Raw genomic sequence first — 18,498 nt, forward strand, 5'->3', positions numbered from 1 at the left:
GTCTCACATTACAAAGTTTGTGAAGAAAGACTGGACAAGTATTAGCAAAAATAAGGTGTTCCATAAAATCAAACTCATAAGTAAAAAGATAAAAATTAGCAAGAAAGACGGCACAATTGGTACCCATGGGAATACCAATTGCTTGCTTAAATAAAGCGTCGCCTAAGGATATATAAAGGTTATTTAGGAGAAAATCCAACCAAGTACAAATGTCATCTTTGTCTACAATTTTGGCGAATCTTTTCTCTCTTATCTACATCTTGATTTTTACTTTTTAACTAAGAAAAATCAAAATGCAAAGCTAACTTTTCTACTAATAAAGCCTTGCATCTATCCTTTTCTAATCTGTAGGGAAAAACTTTCATCATAAGGGATCTAATCCTTACTAAGACAGCTTCAATATCATCAAATATCATTAATTAAACTTGTAGACAGCTTCAATATCAATACACTACCTACTTATCTTAGAGAAATAGAATCATTGTAATTAATAGTAAAAACGACACAAACAATTGCTGAACACCAACCCAATTACATTAGCACAAACAGCAATGTACAAAGACACTTCAAAAACAGAGGAATGGATATTTACCTTCTTCAATTAATCTGTACAAAGGAAGCCCCCAGACGGCTTACTACAGAACTAGTGCCTTGCGGCACATGACCATCAAATCAAGGATCTGCGTGACCTGCCATTTCCTCTTCACTCGACATATACTCTTCACTAACCTCTTCATCGCTGCTGTCTTCTTCAGGCACATTTCCCATGTTCTCCGCTTTTGCGTAAGTTTCACAATATTCTGTAAACCATCATGAAGAAGACTAACTATTTAACTTCTCTACACTAAAGCTTGAGTATAAAGTTATAATGGGCTACAAGACCATACCTTTCACCTTCTTTTCATACTGTTCATGGTCTCTCATCATGAGGGCTGCAGCTTCTCCATTCAATGGATCTGTCGGATTGGGGTACAAGAGTAGCTGCGGAAGAAATACTTCAAAAACATTCAACATATCTGCCCCCCAAAAAAAAAAACATATATGCTCAGGAAGGTTACAAAATACGGCCACTTGTATCATCATGCATAGTGAATTGCATTAAACAGAACATGCGTTGGCAACACATAGAACTTGAACTATCTTAGAAGGGCAGTTTTGGCTGGACAAGCAACAACTTGCAGCCCATCAAAGAGGGCAGGCAGCAACCTGCATTGGCAGCTGCCCATGGCAGGTGATGCCTACAGCAAAGCTACACTCTGTTAATAGCCATGCGAATTGGTGCCTGTCCATGGCAACAGAGCAGCATTGCCTGTCCATGCCAACGGAGCAGCACTGCCTGCCCATTTGGTGAGCAGGTACGCACAGGCACAACCATGTGTACTCAGCCTCAGACAACCATAGTTTTGAAATACAGGTACCTACAACAAACAAGGATGCCATCTTACCAAACATTGGACTCCAGGTCTGATTGATGACATCCAAGCAAACAGAGCCTGACCTACATCATCAAAAGCATGCACCGAAGCACATACGTCAATTAGACTGCTGCTACAAATAGACATGCATGGACACACAAAAAAAGGAACCATACATCTCATCCACATTTGGATGGTAGATTTTGTTCACAAAGCCAATTGACGGCGACTTGTATGGATAGGCATCAGGTAGCTCCACACGTACTTTCCACACACCATTTTGGTATGGACCTGCATCAACACACAAGATAATGCCTAAGAAAGCAGATTTCAAGTTAGTGTTCACAAAATCAACAGTTTTTTCATACAAAAAAAGCAACCTGTCCGAATCTATTGAGAGCACACAGCAGCAGCATCCTAAAGAGGCGCGCACATCATACTGGGCTGATTACGTAACACTTATAAGCACCTGCCTTTAGCCTGCCCCCTCTTAATGGGCAAAAAGATACTGTAAAAGATTTCACGTAACTTTTGCAACTTATGGGTGATGACTTTATGATAGCATTCAAAACAACGCAAGGTTTGCCTGTCCCTACAACTATGTTGTGCATTTAGTAGTAGCATGCAACACAAGGAGGCTTTCAAGAATGATTAGCATTATGCACTCGTAGGGAAACCCAACCTTAACTGAGCAGCCATGGTAAAGATATTATCAGAGTCTCACTTTTATCTCTTCATTCTCTGTAGCTTAGCAAGCCATTGGAATGCCACCACCAAGGGGGGTGCGTGTCATAATCCTCCAGAGAGTTGTGACATGCGGAAGGATTTCCAGGATGTTGTCTTGGAAGAATCCACGAGCATGATGGACTCACTCATGGAAGGGTTGGTGACCTTGGTGAGTTATGTGAACTCATGGAAGGGTTGGTGACCCTGGTGAGTGTGTGAACTCATGGAAGGGCAGTTGCTCTGGTGAGTACAATACTTGGATCCTGCATGGGTGGTGACAATGGTCGCGACTATTTTGTGGCAAGTTGGGAGGTTTAATCCAAATCATTGTGCACAAGCATTTGCCTATGAAATTCACTTGCATGTGTGACTTGTTTTGTTACAATACTTGGATCCTGCATGGGTGGTGACAATGGTCGCGACTATTTTGTGGCAAGTTGGGAGATTTAATCCAAATCATTGCGCACAAGCATTTGCCTATGAAATTCACTTGCATGTGTGACTTGTTTTGTTTTCCTTGAGTGGTACTTTGAATTTTGGCATCTTTTATGGCCAAGGGTGCATTCTTCTTGGATGGACTTATTCAAATTGGGCTGGAGATCCGGATACTCGGCATTCAACCACTGGTTGTGTTTTCAATTTTTCTCACTTGGATCAGGAGCCATTTCATGGAGCAGTAAAAAGCAACCTATTGTGGGGCTTTCCTCTACAGAGGCAGAGTATCAAGCAGCTTGTTATGCTACATGTGAGGCGATTTGGTTGCGGAGATTATTGGGAGAACTTGACTTTCCTCCTACCAGATCTACTCTTCTTTGGTGTGACAATCACAGTTGCATCGTCATCGCCAAGAACCCTATGTTTCATGCTCATACGAAACACATTGAGATCCAGTGTCACTATGTTCGTGGAACAGGTTCTTGCGAGAGATTTGCATTTGGAGTATTGTCCTTTAGTAGAGAATGGAGTAGATTTGTTCACCAAGCCGGTGTCTCAAGCTTCCTTGGCTCCTCATCTTCAACTTCTTGGAGTTTGTTCAGCACCTGGTGCTGAGAGGGGATTTTAGCATTTCATCCCTGTATGCTGCCCATATTTTGTTCCCTTTTATGGCCCTTGATTGTCCCCAACGAGCTTCACACAAAAATTAGCACTTGGCGACATAGGAGCTAATCATAATCTAATGTCCTATGACACATGCCACTCTTATTTTTTTCCCATTTTTCCCCTATTTTGTGGCACTTTTCCCACGTCAGGTCTTCATGACCAATCGGCCAGCTCCAGTTGGCCAGCCCCTTACCTATATATAGGTGGGTGTCAGAATATGCAGCGGAGATGATGACCAAATCTGGGAACACAAGAGCAAAAGCAAAAACGCAAGCAGAAAAACAGCACAAAAGAGAGATAGATGTAGGCGTGTAACTCTGCTCTATATACACAAGAAGATCCCGAGGAATGATACAAATGAGGTATGGGGGCTGGGGTCCTATATATACCTCCCATAGAGGGCAGTCGGCCAGCTGAAGGAATGCCCACGACTGATGAAAAGACCCACGACTGCATAAATGCAGTCGGCCAGCAAAACAGGTGCCCACGACTGATCAAATCCAGTCGGCCAGCAGCCCTGAAGCCCACGACTGATGTAGATCCAGTCGGCCAGCAATAGGGTGCTCCTGGCATCACCTGGCAGCCCTCCCAAGCCTCAGAAAAATGGGAAAAAATAGGGGAAAAATGCGGAGAGTGGGGAAAAATGGGAAAACACCTCATAAGGGCGGGCACACCCACAACAAAGGCCCTGGTGTATAAATCTAGACAGGAGATGACTTCTAACACCCCCTCTCAGCTCCTGGCTGTGTAACCAACTACTCGGAGCTGGGGTGCCGCCTGAGCAAATCCTGAGAGAGCGACTTCGTGAAGAGGTCCACCGTACTATCCTCCGTCGAACAGAACTCCAGCAAGATGTCATCAGCAACGATCTGTTCACGAACAAAGTGCCTCTCGATGACCATGGGTTCCTCCAGTGGAAGCCCAAACCTGCAATGTAACCTCATATGGCTTGAAGTAGATCCCCTCGTGTCCGGATCTCCTCCCCAAACCGAGTCACTCCAACCGTGGAGTCGGACTCCATCCAACAATCCCCCTCCTGTGTACAAGAGTCCATGATCCTTCGCATGCCGCAGAAACCACAGGAAACGCAATCCTGCCTCCCAAAGAGACATCTGCAACCATGAGCTCAACTGCCTCATCAGGAAGCTCCCGTCCAATCCGGTGTCCATCACCCAGATCAATGAACCATACAGCTTCTGAGTCACAGAGACATCACACTGCTCACAAGGATCAACACCTGTTACGGTCCACAAACAAGTCCTGGAAACCTGATGAAACCTGTCAACCACCCCCTCTGAATCCGGAACCACAAAGCCTGGAGAAACCACCTCCTTCTGCAAGTAAGCACCTGTCACCTGCCTCGCTTTCCGAAAGGTCCCCGTGGAAAGAACATCCTCAACTACTGGAGGTTCTATGTCCCGAACACGACGAGACATCAGAGCATAAGTGACCTGTTCAGCTTCCTCTGACTCACGAACACAAGAACTACCAACATCAGTACTGGAGAGTTCCTGCCAACTGCTGCCATCTATTGGCAAGCTATCCACCACCTGGTCTCGGAAAGCCTGCTCCTGCAGCGTATCCACTCCTGAGTAGCTATTACCACACTGCCACTCATCACAATCTTGAGGACCTGGGAGAGAGAGTGCTGAAAGCCTGTAGACTCCATTCTCCACTCCACCTTCCCAAACCACTTGGCCTGTTGCTTTGTCCCGGAGAGCAACAAAATGCTCATCAAACTCCACCCGTACGCCAGTCTTGCAAACCTGATGCACTGACAACAGATGAAAACCAAGTGCCGGAACATACAACACCTGGGAGGAATGCTTCCCCCCTCTGCCATCGGAAACTATCTCCATCCTGCCCTCACTGTGAACTGGGATAGTGGACGTATCCCCAGTAAGAATATGACCAGAAGGCCTGCAGAGATCCTGTAAACCGGAACGGGAAGGAGTCATGTGCTTGGAAGCACCACTATCGAGAATCCACTCCCGAGTATCCGTTGCGGAGAGTCCTCCAATCTCCTCCCTGCCTGAAGAAAATGAAGCATCGGTGTCCATCACCTCCAGGTGCACAAAAGCCGGAGTCTTCATGATTGCTGAGGAGTCTTCACCCTTCTCGGTCTTCCGCTTGGGACACTGCCTCCAGTAGTGGCCTTTCTCGCCACAATCATTACAGGTCCTCTCTGCCTTCAGTTTCTCGCGGTCACTAACGGACATCTTCTCAGAAGACTTCTCCGACGAAGCCTTCCCCTTGCCCGTGGTACGGCCTTTCGACCGTTGGCCAGTAAAGGCCTCCGAACCTCCACCCTGAGAAGGGTTCGTGAATCGTTCCTCCTGGTCAAGGACCATGGGCACAAGCTCCTCCCACGTGATGGTGCTGAGCCTGCCACCCACTGGTAATCAAAGAGGAGTAAAATGCTGAGTACGAAGAGGGCAAGTGTGACAGCAACGTGATGGCCATGTCCTCTGACGATATCTCCTTCCCAGCCTGAAGAACTTCCTGCTGAAGAGCCTGCAGCTTGTTAATATGCTCCCGCATCGTCGACGGCTTTGCAGGGCTCATAACCCGCATCTGTACTTCCAAGGAAATCCTCTTCATGGGCGATACCCTGTTGTAAAGTGAGGCCAAATGCTGCCATATACCTCTGGCCAGCGTCATATGCTTTATATGATTGATTACCTGCGGTGTGCAGTTGAGGAAAATAAACGAACGGACCCTGGCGTTGACACGATCCCACATCTGTGTCTGGGCCTCCCCGTCCTTTCGGGTTGACGGTAACTCCCCTTCCTCTACTTCCGGCCGTGGAACACCAACAACGACGAAATCGGCGAGGTCGTAAAACTCCAGAACGGATTCCATCATCACCTTCCATATGCCGTAGTTGCTCCCGTCCAACTGACGGTCCACCGGGAACGTGGGGAGTGTCGGGATCTTCACATGTCTCTCGGCCATCTCAAACAGATCTGCCATAGCGGGGATGTACTCTGAAAAGGGTGGGTGGGTGGGAACAAAGAAGAACTGATACCTGCAAGTGGCTGTCCAGCAAATCAGCCCGCCTTCCTCTTGCTTCTCCTCTTCCCGATCAGCCCAAAACAGTCCACCAATCAGCCACAAAACAGTCCCCCTCTTGCTCACACAAATCCCAAGACCTATCTAGAGCCTAGGGCTCTGATACCATGTCAGAATATGCAGCGGAGATGATGACCAAATCTGGGAACACAAGAGCAAAAGCAAAAACGCAGGCAGAAAAACAGCACAAAAGAGAGATAGATGTAGGCGTGTAACTCTGCTCTATATACACAAGAAGATCCCGAGGAATGATACAAATGAGGTATGGGGGCTGGGGTCCTATATATACCTCCCATAGAGGGCAGTCGGCCAGCTGAAGGAATGCCCACGACTGATGAAAAGACCCACGACTGCATAAATGCAGTCGGCCAGCAAAACAGGTGCCCACGACTGATCAAATCCAGTCGGCCAGCAGCCCTGAAGCCCACGACTGATGTAGATCCAGTCGGCCAGCAATAGGGTGCTCCTGGCATCACCTGGCAGCCCTCCCAAGCCTCAAAAAAATGGGAAAAAATAGGGGAAAAATGCGGAGAGTGGGGAAAAATGGGAAAACACCTCATAAGGGCGGGCACACCCACAACAAAGGCCCTGGTGTATAAATCTAGACAGGAGATGACTTCTAACAGTGGGTTGGCCTCTCCCATCCCATATGTTCATTCATTGTGTTGTGTGGTTCATGTGTTGACACACTTGCTTCCTTTTTGTATCCTTCACTTATGAGACTACAAGGTCTCTTGCTCGGGATTGTATTCACTGCAGTATATTCAGCCTTTTGGCTTCATATCTCTCTCTCTCTCTCTCTCTCTCTCTCTCTCTCTCTCTCTCTCTCTTGCAATCTCAGTTCAGCGCATTCTAATGCTCCCTTTGCTTCCGCACTGTGCACACACACTCACTGTGGCCACTCACTAGTAGCCTCGCTCAAGTGTGAATGGTGATTTACATTAGGAGGTCTATGTATCTCAACCTCAAGGATTCGTTCAGAAGGGTTAGGAGAGCAACGCGTGCAAGTTACGAAAGGCTCTGTATGGCCTCAAGCAAGCACCTAGGGCATGGCATGAGAAGATTCATGCATATTTGATTGCTCTTGGGTTTCAGAATAGTCCAACTGAGAGTACCCTCTATGTCAAGAGGACTCATGATGCTTTCTTGGTCATCGTTTTATACGTTGATTAAATGTTGCTCACAGGGATGAGAAGATTTCAGCCTTCAAGGCTGAATTATATGCATCATTTGAGACGACAGATTTGGGCCCGTTACATTACTTTTTGGGCATTCAATTTATCAACGTGATGCTTTCTTGGTCATCGTTTTATACGTTGATTAAATGTTGCTCACAGGGATGAGAAGATTTCAGCCTTCAAGGCTGAGTTATATGCATCATTTGAGATGACAGATTTGGACCCGTTACATTACTTCTTGGGCATTCAATTTATAAACGTGATGATGGTATTGTCATTTTGCAATCGAAGTATATACAGCAGCTGCTAAAGAGGTTTAATCATGAAGACTACAAGCTTGTTGCTAGCTCAGTGGAGACAAGGGTGCTAGGCTCATTCTCCAAGATCCAAGTGCCCCTCTTGATGACGTGTTGTATCAATAGGCTGTTGGATGTCTGATTTACTTATGCAATACGAGGCTAGACATTCACCTTGGGGTCTCAGAGCCCAGGTACCAAGCATTGGTAGTCTGTCAAGTGGGTTTCCACTATATTTGCAGGGCACTCAGTTCCTTGGATTGTTCTATCCGTGGGTCGCGGGAAGGGGGGGGGGGGGGGGGGGGGGGAGAGAGAGAGACATGCCGTCACTGATTTCCATTGGGCTAGATGTTACGACGCCTGGGTGTCCACTAGTGGTTTTTTCTTCCGTCTTGGTAATTCATGCATATCATGGCTCACCAAGAAGCAACCCACAGTGGCCACTTTGAGCTGTGAAACTGAGTGCAAGGTAGCTTTTACAACGACAGTTGATTATGTTTGGCTCAGATGCCTTTTGGCTAACTTAGTCCTCCTCTACTTGTATCTTTACTAACAATCAGAGTGCATTGGCATTTGCAAGGACCCAATGTTTCATGCTTGCACTAAGCACATTGAGATGTACTATCATTATGTCAAGGAGAGACTCTCTACAGGAGAGATCAGCTTGGTCTATGTATTTACACATGACAACATGGCAAATTTGTTCATGAGGGCTCTTCCTCATGAAAAGTTTGAAGCTTTTGCAAAGCTTTGGGCTTGTTGCCTTTTGGGAATTGATCGGCCATATCCTTGTACATGTTCACATCATCACTCCAGGTAGCCATATATATAGTAGTGATGTGTGTGAACACACTCCTTAAACTGATTAAGAAAATTCAGCCTTTCACTAGTAAGAGGATCGACACTCACATTACTATGCTCAACATCATCATGAACAAAAACCATGTATGAAGAAAGAGTATTTTTCAGTTTATTTATAGGAACAAGTTGTTTGGTGGGTTCCCGTGCCTACAACTTGTTGGTAATATTTAAACTTAAAAAATGACCATTCTCAAGTGCAAGAGTGAAAGAAATTATTCAAGCAAGTATTTTAAAATGTGGGCCATCTTCCCTATAAGTGCACGTTGCACGATAAGAAAAAGTTAATCAGAAGGTGACCTTGGCCCCCTCATCTGCATGGTTTAAGAAACCACGGGTTTCAAAATCAGCAATCAGGACAAGGGGTCTACTAAGTAATGAGTTCACAACCCAATTGTTGTAAGCTTCAACCACGTAAGCTAGCATGGAGACTAGATTTCAATTGCTAATGGAAAACTAGTTGTGGTGGTTAATGCGACCAACCAAGGTGTGGAAACTGAGCAAAACAGAGGACCAAAAAGGGACTTTAAAGAGGGCAAAAGTGGAGGGAAAGCTGAAAATCCTTCTACCAAATATGGTCCTAGTAAGAGGCACAGGTTTGGGATCACTCCGGAGCAAGGAGAACAATATGCAAGGGAAGGCAAGTGCTTTTTTTATGGGAATAAAGACCACATGTTTCGGGATTGCCCACAACGCAAAAAGAAAGAGGAGGACAGGAAACCAAAAGTACATGTACACAATTCTAGATGTACAAGGAAATACAAGGTATGACAATAAAGAGAGAATTGTATGCAAAGCATGGGACCAAATTAAGGATCAACCCGATGCAAAAAGAAAGAGGAGGACAGGAAACCAAAAGTACATGTACACAGTTCCAGATGTACAAGGAAATACAGGGCATGACAATAAAGAGAGAGTTGTATGCAAAGCATGGGACCAAATTAAGGATCAGCCCGCTCTTTTCATGTTTGATGATTGTGCCACCGACAACTTCATCTCTATACATATGGCAACCACATTAAGCATTGAGGTTGGGGACATGGGACCCCAAATTGAAGCAGAATCTGCCTTTGTGGGAAAGGAGGTGCAGGTTACTCCTCTCATTGGAAAGTTACGTGTGCAAATTCAGGGATATCTCAATCACGAGCATTTCTTGGTTGCCCCACTCAATGGATGTGATGTGTTACTTAGCGAACCATGGCATCATCGTCTTGAACCTTTCAAGAACTTCAAGACCAATAAGATTACTTCCATGCATAAGGGCCATAAGCATGTTATTGATGCTGGCAAGGAAGGGGATTCAATCCCAATCGTATCCCACATCTAGATTAATAAAGCAATGAAAAAGAGTCTTTCCGCGTACTTGGTTTTTGTTCGAGATAATGTAGAACATAGTAATGTTCATGTAGATACTCTAACACAGGATAGGCTGAAATTCCTAAATGGCGTTAAAGATTGTTTTGATGATACATTGCCCGCGGAGCTACCTCCAGTAAGACCGGAGGATCATCACATAGATCTTGTGTCAGGTAGTTCTCCACCCAACCGACCCGCATATCGTGCAAGTGCCGCACTGCAAGAGGAGATTATTACGCAAGTAAATGAGCTTTTGGAGAAAGGTTTGGTTTCAGTCGAGCTCTTCACCATACAATCAAGAACAGGTTTCCTATTCCACGTATTGATGATATCCTTGATAAGTTGGATGGATCAGCATGGTTTAGCCGTATTGGTTTAAAGAGTGGGCATCACCAAGTGCTAGGATGTACATAAGACAACATTCCGGAAAACTGGTTTGTATGAGTACTTGGTCATGCCTTTTAGTCTTACAAATGTCCCCACAACATTCAATAGAATGATGGACCGCATTTTCCGACAGCATCGGAAATTTATAGGCGTCTTTTTCAATGACATCTTAGTGTTCTCCAAGAATGAGGAAGAACATCGAGCTCATTTGGCCATTGTTTTTGATGGGCTACGAAAGCACGAACTCTTCATTAATGCCAAGAAGAGTAAATTTTTTCTTTCAAAGATACACAACTTGCGTCACATTGTCTCCGAAGATGGTGTTCGTATGGACCCAGCAAAAATTGATATAATCCAAAGTTGGCCGAACACACAAAGTCCGAAGTTTTCTTGGTCAATGATCATATTACACGCAATTCATCCAACGCTTTTCTCTTATTGCCTCGCCATTACATGAGCTCACTAAGAAGAAAGCATCATTCAAATGGACCGACAATGAGAAGGATGCCTTTCATCATCTGGAGGATGCAATCATACATGGGCCGGTATTGATCATTCCAAACTTGCATAAACCGTTTAGTGTGATGCATGTGTGGGGATTGCATTGGAGCTGTCCTAAATCAAGAAGGTCATGATGTAGCTTATGAGAGACAATGATTGCATGATGTCGAGGTTCACTTGGATGTCTATGAGAAAGAACTCTTGGCTGTAATTCATGCCTTGAAGATTTGGAAACATTACCTACTTGGAGCTGATTTTATAGTCAAGACAGATCACCAAAGTTTGCGGTACTTTCTCACGCAAACGAACCTTTCTGAGAAACAAACAAGAATAGCAAATTTTCTCTCTATGTTTCATTTTCAGACTGTACACTCCAGGAAAGACGAATCATGTGGCACATGCATTGTCCAAAAGACCGGCTGCAGTTTCAATTGCCTCACATGGGGACTTGTCTGCCATGCGTGATTTGTAACCTCAAGATGCTGATTTTTGACATTTATGAACTGATTTGATGGCTGGTCATGCACATGCATCTTATGTCATAAAAGAAGGATATCTCATGAAAGATAATTGCCTCTACGTTGTATCTAATTTCAGGCAAAAAGGTTATGGACGAATGCCATGCTCCTCCTTATGCTAGTCATAGTAGGTATACTACCTACTATGTGCATTATTAAGCGCTAGGCTGCTGCTGATCATTTCTCTATAGGCTGCCGATTTGCTGTACGTTTTGTTACAGGCCTGTTGGTTGGTTTACTACTGGATATACAACTAGCCGCTTTTACCACAGGCAGCCGAGCTGGTCGTTATGCTACAGGTTGAACAACATCGACATCTTTCAACGAGTTTTCTCCCACCGAGAGTGTCCAATCCAGGCACCAACACGTGCATGCCAGCATCGTGCGTGGACCTAAAAAACCTGTATCGTGACTGTTTACTCCAAGGAAGGGTGGGAGGATATTTCTGGAGGGACATCAACTACATAGGGAACTCTTCTCCAACCGCTTGTTTAGTATCTGTATTCATGCCTGATGCATTTATGGAAAATCTGGCTTAAAAGCCTATGGAACATTGTACCAATAAAATACTCCAATAATATACTTGGTATTGAGGGGGGGTCGGCCCGGGATTCCGGCCCCAATGTGGTGTTACAAAGCATCTTTCTATTTTTAGTTTTGTTTATTATATTGAAGTGTCATAAGGATCTTAAGAGTTCAAGTGTTGCTAAACCACGATATGGCGTCCAATACAAGCTTTCACATTGAGGGGTGTATTACAAAGAGAGTCAAAACAAGTTACTTGTGAGTGTTCAATGCGTGGACAAGTTTATAACAAAAGGATGGACTTTATATTGTTATGGACTCCCCTTGAGTAAAGGCATTCATACCATTTATCATGGCTTGGATCTTACCCTTGCAACTTGGGAAAAAACCACGAGTGATAAAAGCGTGCACGGAAAAAACATAGAAAGCAACTTTGGCGAGGAACCTTGTTGATTTTGTACACTATGCCTTAGAAATGATATCCATGACTATTTGTGGAAATACTTGGTGTAATATGGGTATCTATCATACTACCATGAGTAACTCCAAACTCAAAACAAGTTATTTGTGAGAGTTCACAATGCGTGGACAAGTTTATAACAAAAGGCTAAACTTTTTATTATTCTGGGGAAATACTTGGTGTAATATGGGTATCTATCATACTTGATGTGCTTGTTGTACTACCGCCACGTACCTGTTGTTCATGGCGAGAGTAGCCTGAGTAACTCTTGTATTGGCTATATCATGAGTACTTATTGTACCATGTGTACCAGTTGTTCTTGCTTGTGTATATTGCTCCGGCCATTTCCCTCTTGGGTCTAGTTCCTATGCCTCTTGGGTGGACTGCTATGGTTTTATGGCTTGGAGCCACGAGGGGTCTTGTTCATGCTAGCTACGTGCCTGATGGAGTTTGCTGGATAATTTCTAGGCTTCCTTTCTCTTGGCCGTCATCTTGACCTCAACAAGATATCATAAAAAAAGATTTGCAGATTGAAGTCATGCTTATATTGATTTCATGGATTCACAGGTGTTCTTTGATATATGGAATGTTCCACGTGTGGAAACAAGAGAGGCCCCCAAAGCTTGTAACTGACAAATACTCCTTGGTAATCTGACATGGATTCCAAGGGGAGGCAGCCCATCCCGGTCCCACTGTGGTCTTATGTGTGCATGTGTTTTTTCGAGTGGATAAAGCGTGTGCCTTTACAAGTGTTTAATTGCATTAATAACCCCCGGAAAGGTTACAAGATGCATATAAACCCTTCGCGGGGGGCTGTGGAGAAGAATCTATCAAGTCAACCATAGCCATGCCATATCCCATGTTACTGAAAGCCATCTAACATAGAACGTGGCATAAGAGCCCAAGGTACAGCCTGAGCAGCCATAGAAATCTTCTGTTTGCCCAACGGTGCTTTAGCATGTATCTCCAGATCCAGAACACCCAAGCCCCCAAAAGGTTAGGCCTGTGAAACTTTGCACTGGCAGGCTTATTAGGCCTTGGTGTCTTTAGAGCTGAAAATGGTACTAATATGGTTGAAACGTCTGGACCTTGTGAAAGAGTCCTGGGCACGGTGGACAACCTGCTTAATCCCCTGCCATGTCCGTGCATAGAGTGACTCCAATTCCTTATCCTTTCAACAAGTACAGTGAAGTTTTTGTATGTTTCCCTTCGAATTATACCAATTAAAGCACCCTGGGGTGTGCTTTACACATGTACTGGTGATGGGCAACCTAGGAGAGGCAACCATGCTGCGGGCGGGGCATATGGTGAAGCCCCGCGAGGCATATGTATAAAGCCCTTTGGGTCTTAGAAGCTATATTTATGAACAACTCAATTAAAGAAAGGGAGGGAGGATCCAGGATGTGGCACATGGTACATACTGTCTTTTGGGCCGCGAAACTCGACAAAAAACTCACTAATTGCATCACTTGCCATCTCCACCTTGTAGTCGCTCATCATCCTGCCATTGAAAACAAAGGGGGGAACGGAAAAATAAAGCCCTAACATCCACAATGCAAGAGAAGAAGGCATTACTATGAACACGAAAATATCTGCACATTTGCAGAGATGAAATGGCCGGATAATTGTGATTAGGTTTTGTCACACTACAACAAAAAATCATGAAGCAGATAATGATTCAGAAAACTCACAGTTTCATCACGTCCATCTCGCGCCGCTTGCTAGGAGAAGACATGGCGAAACACACAGACCAAGGGTTCCTGAGGGAAAAGGAGGAAGACAAAAAGGCAGATGAAAAAAAGAAGGAATTAGGGTTTCTTACGGCAGAGGCAAAAGAAATTAGAGATGCAGAAATGGTTGTGGCATGCTGAGCACTGGCAGTGTTGTTGACGCAGAAAGCGTACCTTTAAACCAAGATGAAGGGGAAGCGAACGTACACGTCACTCGCAGGTGCGTGTGCACACGTCACCCTCAGGTTTGTTCACACGTGTGGGTGCTAGTGATCATGCAAATGTGCATACATCCACATATGTGTATGCGGATTTGAAAGGTTTTTGTTTTACTTGTCCATTCTGTTTTCTTAAATGTGAAATTTTCGCAAAATATTTAAGGCATTTTAGCTCAAAAATCTACAAATTCTCAAGAAAAACCTTCAAATTTCTGAAGGTTCCAAGTTTTGAGATTTGTTGAGAAAATTGTTTTTTTTTAATTCGTGCACCTATCTTTTTGTTTTATGAGCCAGGGTCTACACGGCACATATATGCCCCATAACTCGCATGGAGAACGCTTTTGTCACTGGCTTCACCTTTTTGCTGTGATGGGAGACAAAGACGATGCATTTTAAATTGTACGATACCAATAAAATCGAATTGCACAAAGCATATGCAATACTCAAGACGAGGTCAGATTTGCCCCCACACATGAGTGAGCCCACGCTTCCTCCTGATGTTTTTAATCGATTATTAAATAGCTTTTGGTGCTGGAAATAGCTTGCTTTTCTTTCTTTATGTGCAAGTCTTTTTCTCAAAATTGGTTGACGACCTTTGATCCAATAATGTTTATAACCTTTGTTTCAAAATTTAAATGTCTACAAGAGAGATTTCACACACTCTATAAAAATAACTATTCGATGCCAATAAATAATATGGACGTCGCTCAAAATAGAGTAAACACAATGAAACAATTGTCCGCGCACCTATCTTACTTGTACCTACAACGCATTCACCATTTACTTCTTAGACATTGTATAAGGACTTCACCTAGTTCATGATTTTTGTTCCAAAAAAAAAAATCATGAGCAAATATAAATTAAGCCTTCAAAATTGCGCTCTTTGCAAATACTTAGAGTAAGATAGTTTGCAATACAAGGCTCTCCCACCATATAACTTTTACACTCCAGACATTGGAAGTGATGACTTGAATTTTGAAATTTACATTTTACCCCTCAAATCAAAATTTTGTTTTAGTATATAATGTTAAACTAAAAATGTCAAATGTAAGCATAATGGTGCATGCCTACACTCTAACCATTGGAACAAATAAGCCCACTTTTTGCTCACAATGATTGAGAGCTACTTTTTGTAATATCTAATCTTCTGAATGTGGAACATTCAAAGACACTAATCATCCCTTTAAACGAGACATGATTTCTCACAAGCTACCCACTTTTTCCTCACAACGATTGAAAGTTGCTTTTGGAATATCTAACCTTGTGGATGTGGGACATTCAAAGACACTGATCATCGCTTTAAACAAAGCATTGATTTCTCACAAGCTATGCATATTTTGAATTTTATTAAATGATCCTAGCACATTGACATGGGTATTACACATTTGTGGTGTCACCCCACATCAAGGACCAACAATACATCATTTCATGAATAGCCTAGCATATTGCCAAGCCTTAAATAAAGGTGATTTCTCAAAGAAGCCATTCCTCCACCAACAACATTAAGATAAGCATAACCATGGGGAATATTCATGGCTTGTGTTTGTGCATATGCTTTGACAATCCTCTAGCCTCATAAGTGGTTGGTTCTTATTTTATGAAGAGGGGTGTACAGCATCATGTACCTACCTTGTTGATTACAATTCGAAGCAAGCTTGTGTTTCATAATTGTGTTTGGGCTTTCTCTCACTACTCCTGGATTTTCCTAATATTTATATTAGGAAATGTAACATTGATGATTCTATGTAATGACAACATTTTTTAAAGGTGGAATTACTGTCACATTTACTCTCCTAGCTGAAAGATGCTCCATGCACCAAATTGAATAATGCTAAAAGTACATGAATAATGATTAAAAAACATGAACATAAAAAAGGGAAAAAGGGAAAGCTATCATTAAAGGCTTGGGATTGGGCAAGTTCAACTTAAATGTGTGTGTGTGTGTGTGTGTGTGTGTGTGCACGTGTGTGCATGTGTGTGTGCGTGCGTGCGTGCGTGCGCGTGTCTATTACAAAATGAGGTCAAAATCTCCCCTTTTGAACTATCTTTTAGCAACTTTCATGGCCCCCTAAGCTCTCTCCCATTAGAAAGAGGGAGACACTAATTCATCCCACTTTAAAAAGGGGGGGTGGGGGGTGGGGGGGTTGCAACACTAATTCACCCCCCTTATAGTAATTTGCCCCTTTGTTTTGGTAAGGGGGTTTTTAAAAAAATTATGGTCCCAAAAGGTTGAATTTTTTTCCCCCCTTATCTATTTTGCTAGATTCAACATTATATCATCCTCTCATGAAGATTAAGTTATTAAAGTTAAGAACAACACAAACACTCAAATAGTGGGTGTAATCCTTCAAATCCTAAAGAAGAATGATCACATGTTAATAAAAAATATGAAATGGTAGCGATGTTCCTTTGTTATATGAAAGGTAAAAGTATAAAAAATTCAAGTGTTTCTGACCATAGTAAAAGTATCTCTATAGTAGCAACCCTTCTTTAGGTTCTAAGATGGTGTCTAAGTACATACACGTCCAATCTCATGGTGGTGTCATGTGGCCTTGGGACCTTTACTTGCTAAAGAAATCCATGGACCTCTTACATACATACATACATACATGTATATATATATACATACATATATGTGGGTTTGTGTGTGTGTGTGTGTGTATACATACATACATACATGTGTGTGTGTGTGTGTGTGTGTGTGTGTGTGTATACATGTATATGTATCTATATATATATATATATATATATATATAGATACATATACATGTATATATATACACACACACACACACATGTGTGTGTGTGTATATATACATGTATATGTATCTCTCTCTCTCTCTCTCTCTCTCTCTCTCTCTCTCTCTATATATATATATATATATATATATATATATATATATATAGATACATATACATGTATATATATATATACACACACACACACACACACACACATATGTATGTATATATATATATATATATATATATATATATATATATATAGATACATATACATGTATACACACACACACACACACACACACACACACACATGTATGTATGTATGTGTGTGTGTGTATATATATATATAGATACATATACATGTATATACACACACACACACACACACATGTATGTATGTATGTTTATGTATACATACATATATACACATGTATATGTATATGTATGTATGTGGATATATGTATGTGTGTGTGTGTGTGTATGTATATGTATGCACACATATACGTACATATATATATATAAATATGTGTGTATTTATATATATATATACATATATGTATGTGTGTACATACATACATACACACACATATATATACATATGCACACATACATACATACATACATATATATATATATATATATATATATATATATATATATATATATATATATATATATAGAGAGAGAGAGAGAGAGAGAGAGAGAGAGAGAGAGAGATATACATACATATATATACATACAATATGTATGTATGTATGTACATATATGTGTATACATATATATATGTATACATACATATGTATATACATATACACATTATGTATATACAGATATACACTATGTATGTATGCATGTATGTACCTATATATGTGTGTGTGTGTGTGTGTGTGTGTGTGCATATTTATGTGTGTTTTTTTATATATGCATGCATGTGTATCTTAATCGTACAACTTAATCTAAGAAAATATTAAAACTCACTTAATCGTGCTATTGCTACATAGAAATACGATTAAATCAACCCTCTCAAATAGCAAAACAAGCATGCATGCCATATCCAAGATTCTTATCACATAAGCAAATAATTATATAAGCTTAAACAAACATTCACATTATATAAATCTCTATCAATTAAAGCATAGCATCTCAATCAATCTCCATGTATATGTTTATCTCAAAGATTATGTCATCATCACCATGCTCGACAACATGGTTAGTCATAATGACCAACAGAAAATCTAGCCAATTTAGGGCTTTCTTCGATGCCCGTCCACCCAACCTCCACGTCGCAGTCATCTCGGGTTCACCTCCATCTCATTCTCGTCCTCTTTGAATTCTACCACAAGGCTCCCAGAGGACTTCAATCTTGTCCACAATCCGGCGTTCCCTGTCTAAGGACAACTGGCCTTAATCTC

General features: G+C 42.3%; 1 protein-coding gene across 1 annotated transcript; it reads right to left on the minus strand.

Annotated features, from left to right (window-relative positions):
• Nucleotides 1-404: 404 nt before the first annotated feature.
• Nucleotides 405-14,276, minus strand: LOC147624382 (ubiquitin-conjugating enzyme E2-23 kDa-like). The gene is made up of 6 exons (XM_086819364.1): nucleotides 14,085-14,276; nucleotides 13,815-13,894; nucleotides 1,592-1,706; nucleotides 1,446-1,498; nucleotides 888-1,016; nucleotides 405-800 (listed from the first exon to the last, which is right to left on the minus strand). Exons 1-6 carry the CDS (start codon nucleotides 14,126-14,128, stop codon nucleotides 673-675), a joined length of 549 nt encoding a protein of 182 aa, XP_086675490.1. The 5' UTR covers nucleotides 14,129-14,276; the 3' UTR covers nucleotides 405-672.
• Between the last annotated feature and the right edge of the window lie 4,222 nt (nucleotides 14,277-18,498).

The sequence above is a fragment of the Cibotium barometz genome, chromosome 25 (assembly GCF_041138505.1).
Source record: "Cibotium barometz isolate CiBa-2024 chromosome 25, ASM4113850v1, whole genome shotgun sequence".
Taxonomy (NCBI): Eukaryota; Viridiplantae; Streptophyta; class Polypodiopsida; order Cyatheales; family Cibotiaceae; genus Cibotium; species Cibotium barometz.

Excerpts from the sequence above, each read along its gene's own strand:
- LOC147624382 (XM_086819364.1), bottom strand. The coding sequence starts at position 14,128 with ATGTCTTCTCCTAGCAAGCGGCGCGAGATGGACGTGATGAAACT. Across the intron at positions 13,895-14,084 it reads GAGATGGACGTGATGAAACT|GATGATGAGCGACTACAAGG; the intron begins GTGAGTTTTCTG and ends TTTCAATGGCAG. Across the intron at positions 801-887 it reads GTATGAAAAGAAGGTGAAAG|AATATTGTGAAACTTACGCA; the intron begins GTATGGTCTTGT and ends GATGGTTTACAG.